This window comes from Frankliniella occidentalis, unplaced genomic scaffold (assembly GCF_000697945.3).
Source record: "Frankliniella occidentalis isolate FOCC.00 unplaced genomic scaffold, Focc_3.1 Scaffold147, whole genome shotgun sequence".
In the NCBI taxonomy this organism is placed as follows: domain Eukaryota; kingdom Metazoa; phylum Arthropoda; class Insecta; order Thysanoptera; family Thripidae; genus Frankliniella; species Frankliniella occidentalis.
In genome coordinates this window covers 507,053-515,224 of record NW_026267274.1, presented here as the reverse complement: position 1 = coordinate 515,224, position 8,172 = coordinate 507,053, and the positions used below count along the sequence as shown (strand labels likewise).

Sequence of the window (8,172 nt, the reverse complement as noted above, 5' to 3'; positions counted from 1 at the left end):
CTCACTCACTTACTCACTCACTCACTCACTCACTCACTCACTCACTCACTCACTCACTCACTCACTCACTCACTCACTCACTCACTCACTCACTCTGTCTCTGTTTCCGTCACCCTCCCCACCCTCCTCGCTCTCGTTCTCACACATACAGACCGAGCAGAAACTTGTTTAGTTGTAAATTGATGCATATGACGAGTGCCTTTAATTTTATACGCCCAGTCAGTATAATATAGGTACTATAAAAATGTCCTCTCTTGAATGTGAAAGCAGCATAGCTGTGCGACACTGCTGACTTCCTCTTGCCTTTTGCTGGACGTTGTCAATGCCAAGAGGTGTTGAGCCAACATAGATTTGACCAGATTAAACCGGTGTTTATTAGATAATCTGTACAGTCCTCCTTGTTTCGCCGAAGTTGGCGTGTCATCAATCCTACCTGCGATGTCTACTTATGAGCAAAACAGTACAACTGTATACCACTTTAAACGGTCAGTGTAACAAATACTTATTATCGTTGAGTGACACACATGCTCTTCACACGGCAGCCAGGAACAAATGCGCACCTCTCTCATGCTGGCACCATCGACCCTTGGGATAAAAATTGTCACGAAATCGTTATGGTCACTGGAAAAAACAAAGGTAGGACTCAAAGGGTTTTAATGCCTTTACAAAGGCATTAAAAATTAGCACCCCTGCAAAGGCAATGAAACTGCCCAAAGGTTTTATAATTTAATGCATTTACACTTTTGTGCCTTTGCAAAGGCATTACAATTTAACACCCCTAGCATGGCATTAAGTCCTTTTTGTCTGTCCAGTGGTGCAGAATGAGAATAATGTTGCCATACGGTTCTAAAATTGCCACCTCATAAGTCATTAAGAGCACTGTGAAAAATGGTCGCATGAGCAGACGACTTTTGCCGTTTGACAACTTTTTCAATGATAGTTACGACAGCATTTTGTAAATTTACGTTTGCCTTCATCACGTCACGATCGTAAATGCACAAATTCACTTGCATTATGTAGTGCATCAAAATCATGGAAAATATTGTAAATTTACGATGATATTTTTCACAGTGAAGGTGGATTCAGAGTTCCCTAAACGCAAGCGCAATCCTCACGCCCGGCATGATTTTCACGCCCGCAGCGTGATGAAAGTCGGTTCCTGATTGGCTGCGTGAAGATTATGGAGCGTGAAAATCACGCCTGCGTTTGGTGAACTCTGAATCCACATGGAGGTTATCGCAAATATGTCGTTGTGAGAAAACATGGGGTGTGGGGGTGGGGGGATGATCATTGACTGAGCAATTTCCTCCCATTACCTAGTTGGAAATTACTTGCGTAATGATTTGTACACTCGCGGACCTGAAAAATTACCTGTGATAACGACGTGACAACAACGTAATTACGTAACTTTGGGAAAACGGTGTAAGCGATCAAATGACCACTCGTGTGCAGTATGGGTAAATAACATGTAATACGTAATAACAAGCCGTAATTTGACATAAGTATGACGTGATAATGCCTAATAGTGACTAAATCTATCTCGGATCAGTTCCTAATTCGGATCAACCATATGTAAAAAAAAAAAGAAAAGAAAAAATACGAGGAAGGAATGAGCTGGAATGGGCTATCATTCTATCCCTGCGTGGTTGTTGCAACACACGATTGCTAGGGGTAGAAAAAGAGAATATAAAACTTATCCGAAAAAGTCCCAGTCGCCGATTAGTCGCTTTAATAGTGGGCAATAACCGGTAATAGCGCATTGACTAGAGTGCACTTTTTTTGTCGCTGAGTGATTTACCCCCTTGACCACTTCATTAGCGGAGGATGTGCCGAATAGACCGCTCTACTTCTATGCGTGATTCTTTTTTTTTCCCCAGTGTTTAGTACGTGCCGCTGTGACGCACAATCATTAGTGTAACGCCAATTAATGACCGGCTAGCTAAACGCTTGCCTCATGAATTACTCATCACACGCAACGGCAACAGAAACATCTGTATTTTTCTCGGCAGCGGTGCAGCTGCACTTTTGTTTTGTGCTCAAATTAATCAACCATTGTGTGCGCGGCTTTCAAAAACCAAATGTTTTAACCCCATGGCCTCCATCTGATTTCAAATTGTCGAAATTAGCATCGTGAATCATGAAGCTTCTTAAAAAAACTGCAGCGCAATTATTTTGTTTTATTTCTGTTTGGTACCATCAGGTGGAGCGCCTCGTGCTGGTGCCGTCCCTGCTGAGGGCCATGCTGATGTACCTCAAGATGGACGCGGAGCGCAACGCGGAGAGGCACAACAAGCCGGTGAGTACTTTGCACCAAACGAAATAAGGAACGGCCGGAATGTTCTCCTTTTAAAAAGAAATTGTAAGAATTACCCCCCCCCCCCCACCTCCCTCCATGACCGGCAACATTTCGTCGTTGATTACAACTGGTGTTTACAACACTGACCCGCCTTGCTCCACACTTTAAAATTACTGCTGGAATAAATGGAGTATAGTTTGATAAAGGTTTGTCAGCGCGCCGCTCGCTCCGTGCCGCGGGCCCTGCCGCCCTGCCGCCCTGCCGCGTGCCCATTTACAAACGCGCCGTTCATTGTTTTTGTCTCCGCGGCACGGTGGGTGGGTCCGTGGGTAAGAGGGATTAGTATTTTGTTCATTCATACGAGACTGGGTTCGAATACGCTTTGCCCACATCGCTCATATCGCCCGGGCAGGCACCCCTCTTTTATTCATTTAATCTAATCCCCGCCGCGGGTCCAGGGGGGGTCAAAGGGACCCCGAAATATTATTGAACCGTACAAATTTTTATTTTACACCCCGGAAGCAGCGCGCGCGTGTGCCAGAGCGGTGTGTTTTTTACACTGATTACCTTTTCAAATGTGTGGTTTTTATTGGTGATTGCCCCCCTATTCAGCTGCTGGCCCGCCTCCGGCTGTGGGTGTGCTCCGGGGAGAGCCTGGCCGCCTCGCTCGCCGAGCAGTTCTTCGCGCACTTCGCCTCCGTCGGCCTGGACTCGCACTGGCTCTGCAACTTCTACGGCTCCACCGAGATCATGGGCGACGTCACGTTCCACGTGCTGCGCTCGGCCGCCGAGGTGCAGGGCCTGGACAAGATCCCCATCGGCAGCCCGCTCGACAACACCGTCGTGTACCTGCTGGACGAGCACTTCCGGCCAGCGCTGGCCGGCCAGCCCGGCGAGCTGTTCGTGGCGGGGCGCAACCTGGCGGCGGGCTACGTGGCCGGCAGGGACCCGCACCGCTTCCTCGACAACCCCTTGGCCGTGCACCCAGGTCAGCGCGATGTGGGAACGCGCGGACACGCCGATCCCACGTTTGCTTTTATGTCAAAAAAACAAAAACAAAACAACAGCAGCTCCTCCTTTTGTTTCCTCTCGTGGCGCTGCCGCTGTTTCCTTCCTCTATTCCTATGCAGCCTTGTAACGCGCGGCGCGCTTTGTCCTTTCTTTTTTTGGCAGACTACGTGCGGCTGTACCGCACCGGTGACTTCGCGCGCGTGGACAAGAACACGCTCGTCTTCGAGGGGCGGACCGACTCGCAGGTCAAGGTGCGCGGTCACCGCGTGGACCTGAGCGAGCTGGAGGCCGCGCTCACCAGGGTGGACGGCGTGGACAAGGGCGTGGTGCTGTGCTACCGGCCGGGCGAAGAGGACCAGGTGAGGACGCCCGGACGAGCAGCTACTGCTTTGGGCTCGGCGGACCTAGTTGGGGGTCGACCACTCACTTTTGTGTACATAGAACATCTGGAATATTTTGGAATATCTGGAATATTTTGGAATACCTGGAATATTTCGGAAAACCTGGAATATTTTGGAATATCTGGAATATTTTGGAATATCTGAAATATTTTGGAATATCTGGAATATTTTGGAATATCTGGAATAATCCTATTTTTGGTATATTTTTCAGTGTGTACATGGAATATCCAAGTGATTCACCCCTCGATAGACTACAACAGCGTGATTGACGTCGTGATGTTGTTTTGCAGGCGGTGCTGGCGTTCGTCACGCTGCGCGAGGGGTCCCAGGGCCCGCTCTCGGCCCGCCAGGTGGAGTCCGCCCTCGGCCTGTCGCTGCCGCCCTACGCCGTGCCGCAGGTGAGGGGAGCTAGGCGTAAACAAACACCTCGCGGCCGCCGTGCAAAAGCACGCTCGGCGCGAGGGAGGTAGGACGCAGGGATGGCAGTAGTCCGAATGGGTCGAGAAGCAACGTTGTGTGTCGGTTTCCTTCCAGCAAGTTATGGGGCCAGGACCAAGGACTGGCGCCCCCTCGGCCTTTTTGATCCCCACCGTATTTCATGTAATGCGCCGGGGGAAGTATGAGAACTTTGCTCGTAAAACACCCGCCGTCCGTTTTGCTGCAGGTGCTGGCCGTGGACTGGATCCCGCTGCTCGTGAACGGCAAGGTGGACCGGCAGGCGCTGCTGCGCGGCTACGCCGAGTCCTCCGCGCTGGACCGCTCGCCCGACTACTCGGGCGCGCCCGACGGCCTCGCCGACGTGGCGCGCGTCCTGCTCGACACCGTCGCCGAGGTGCTGGGCGCCGCGGCGCGCGCCAAGGTCTCGCTCGCGCGCTCCTTCTACGAGCTGGGCGGCAACTCGCTCAACTCGGTGCTCACCGTCACCCGCCTGCGCGACCAGGGCTTCTTCATCAGTGAGTATGCGGCAGTACCCGTTGTCGGGCTAGGCTAGGAGGGGTCCGGGGCGCGCTCGACTGGGATGTGAGGCAGGGGGAAAGGCAGGCGGGAGTGAGATTACGAGCCTAACGAAAGAAAGATGCCGGCGCACAGCGTGTGCAAGAAGCGCGGTATACCGGCCGGCCCATTTCTTTTCATCGCAGTTCTTGCCCTCTGGAGCACCTATGGGGTAGGCCATGAGTGGACAGCTGTGCTGTTTTGTGGCCTACCTTGGGGTCCGCAGGGGTGAAGCGCTGGAGACGTACTTCTGTTTTGGGTCCGTCCGAGGCTTCTCTACTTCAACACCCGCCTTGGTGGCGCTCTCCGTTTGCAGGTGTCAGCGACTTCATCGGCGCCGAGTCCCTGGGCCAGGCCCTGGAGTGTATGAAGCCATCTGGCGCCGAGGCGTCGCTCCTCGCCGAGTCCCGGCACCAAAGCAACTTCAGGGCCGAGCTGTTGTCGGAGGAACACAAAAAGGATGTGTACAGGTCGGTTTTCAGAATATGCAAATGTTGAGAATAGCACGTGTCATTCTGATGGCCTAACGCCCTTTCCCTGCGCAGCATGATCACGGACAGCTTCCTGCAGAAGGCGGACCTGGAGCACTGGCTGATGCCGGGCGTGTCGCCGTCCGACTACTCGGAGCTCATGGACCAGATCTGGGAGCCGCTGGTGGAGAAGAAGCTCAGGTAAGGGGCGCCTCCCGCCTCTCCAGTTTGGGCCAGTCGATGACGACGGCTCGTTTCGTTCCGCTTATCGCTGAGTGTTTTCCTTCAATAGCTGCGTGGTGAAGGACGAGGCCGGCGCCGCGGTGGCCTGCGCGCTCACCTTCGACGCACACGACGAGCCGCCGGTGCAGATCACCAGCAAGCTGAACATCGTCTTCGACTTCCTCGAGTTCATCGAGGGGCCCATCAGGTGAGCGTGTTTAGTTGTTCTCAAGTTAAAGTTTATGTTCACTGGAAAAACAAAGGTGCCAAGTTCCACCGAAACTACCAAAGGCACAAATTTTTAGCACTTTCAGAGCCCTTTTGTGCCTTTCCAGGGGCGTTAGACTCAGAACTTGGTTAGTACCCCAGGAAAGGCACGACTTACACCTTTGTTTTTCTAGTGTTTTGTCCATAAGATTTCCCACACATATTATTCTTCTGCGGTTGTTCTGTTTGTTTCTATTTTTTTGTTCCCCCGAGGAAATAAAAAATACAAAACAAATCCCGGGAATGATGGCCGACCGCCAAAAGTTGTTTGGCGGACACTTTTTTGTCCCCCCCTTATTTGAATGGAAATGAGTCTAAATAATTCCCGTGTCGGTCGCTTCGCAGGGACAACAAACTGCCCACGGGCCGGGGCCGGGTGCTGCACAGCTTCATGATGGCCACGGCGGCCAGCCTGTCGCCGCGCGCCAACGTGCTCGCCATGCAGTTCATGGAGCAGGAGGTGCTGCGCACGGCGCGCAGCCGGGGCTTCACCGGCGTCTTCACCACCAACACGAGCCCGCTCACGCAGCAGCTCGGCCGCGACGTGTTCGGCTTCCAGACGCTGCTCGACTACCAGGTCAACCAGTACGTCGCGCCGGACGGCACCGTCCCCTTTGGCGAGGCGCCCGACTCGCAACGCGCTGTAGTCGCGTGGAAGCCCATCCAGTAGAGACCGGGGTCGCCTACGACGCGCTGAAAAAAAAAAAGTATTTATTGTGCAAACCATTTTTCTTGTGTGATTTTTACTTTTAAGAAATTTATTACCACAAATTCGTGCTCTATTTACGTGAAGGAAGTATATACTTCAATACTCTTGTGCACCTCCAAAGCGCCCTTTATGGCATTTTTCTGAGATATCATATTTAGATAACATGTCTTACAGCTAAGACTGAGGGTATGTAATTGTTATTGCCCCTCAAATGTGCGTGCGTGTGATATGAAGACTATAGTTTAGTAATTTATATTTTTTTTGTTAATTTACCTATGATGTACTGTATAGTTTTATTCTAGAAAAGATTGTAATTAGAATAAGAACCATAAGGTTTTCATACATAATTAGCATGTTTAATGTTAAAAAGAAAACTTTTTATAATATTGTGGTGAGTAAATATAAGTTTACAAGCACCAGAGTGATAGGACCAACATTTTTCGAAGTACAAAGTAAGTTAACCAGGTTAAGTTGCTACTGTAGTAATTTATTGTGCTCTTCTCGTATGAAATAATCTATAACGTTAGGTTATCAAGACAGCATATAAGCACTGTGTATTTACGTTCTTGTTTACTTAAGGTTACAAGTTGAAGTATTTACAACATGTGTATTTATCTTGGTAACACTCATATGTCATGTCATAAACTGAAACACTTCGAATCCCAAATGATTGATTCACTTCATTCCCATTTCTCACCTCCCTGCTGCACTGGAAGCGCAAGTGTGTGAATGTGGCACACTTGTAGGTGTGTCAATATCCATTTGTACACTTAACGGGGTAAACGTGGGAATTTTCTAGGAAACTAAATTCAAAATGAGGTTATGTAAATAAATTTGTGAATGAGATTTATCACGTTTGCCTTCTTCCGCATCTTCACATAGACAGAGGTGTCTCTATGACACTACATTGACCAATCTATAATTTACAAAGAAAAACTTGAACAAAGAGAAAATAACAACAGCAGTTTCTTACCTCCGGGAAGTCACCAACAACCTAAAGAAAAACCTAACGATCTCTTTCCGCTAACAACAGTGTTGCAGGTGGTAGTTTCCTTGTAGGGTATGTAGCGGTTGGCCAGGGCAGGGAGCTAACAGGGGGTATCGCCGCTCAGGCGCTGAGGGTAGGCCACCACCTCCACAGAGACACTTGGCGGGCGGGCCTACCCGATGCGCCGCAGGCGTTATCATTCGCCTTATCTTAGATTACGCCAGTAAGACATCCCAGGCCGCCCGCCTCCCGCAAACAACGCCAAAACTGCGCTGGCACTACCCCCCGACCACAGGCTGGAAGCTCACTAAGATCTCTGGCTGCGTGGAGTAGTGTCCGGTTCGCTCCCCCCCCCCCCTTTCCCCACGTCCCTGTTTGTAGCTACACGATTGTAGCTACAGCCGACAGTGCCCGAGAACCGTCTATATACGAATTCATTACTTCCGCCAATGCTAGAATATCGACCAGAAGTAAACTGCGCTAAGAACTAAAGCGAAAACGAAAGATATCAATGCCTCTCCGCAGCTCTCGCCTTGTCCAAGCGCTCGGAGGGACATGGGGCCGCGGGCCGCGGGGGCCCGATTCAGGAAAGCATTGCCTACCCTCCAGGCGTTCTCAGCGACAATCATCGACCCACGCCTAGATTGACACGGCCTCACTTCTTAGCTTTAGAAAGGATTTATGAGCCTGGAGTCAAAAGAAGCCTAAACCCAAAGTCCTAGTTACGACAGACGCCTTAGATAGAAGCCGTGGCCTACCTCGCAGGCGTCCAAGCGACAACTCATGTCGCGGCGACAAGTGGTAGTAGACACGTC

General features: G+C 50.7%; 1 protein-coding gene across 1 annotated transcript in view; it reads left to right on the top strand.

Moving 5' to 3' along the window:
• Positions 1–7,219, top strand: part of LOC113206978 (dimodular nonribosomal peptide synthase) — a 21,122-nt gene extending 13,903 nt beyond the window's left edge. The window contains exons 5-13 of the mRNA XM_026423299.2: positions 2,201–2,296; positions 2,909–3,284; positions 3,470–3,666; positions 3,999–4,106; positions 4,373–4,661; positions 5,018–5,171; positions 5,247–5,372; positions 5,464–5,601; positions 6,006–7,219. Coding sequence (XP_026279084.1) covers positions 2,201–2,296; positions 2,909–3,284; positions 3,470–3,666; positions 3,999–4,106; positions 4,373–4,661; positions 5,018–5,171; positions 5,247–5,372; positions 5,464–5,601; positions 6,006–6,330 — 1,809 coding nt within the window. The 3' untranslated portion in view covers positions 6,331–7,219. The remainder of the gene's footprint in view (positions 1–2,200; positions 2,297–2,908; positions 3,285–3,469; positions 3,667–3,998; positions 4,107–4,372; positions 4,662–5,017; positions 5,172–5,246; positions 5,373–5,463; positions 5,602–6,005) is intronic.
• The last annotated feature ends 953 nt before the right edge of the window (positions 7,220–8,172 follow it).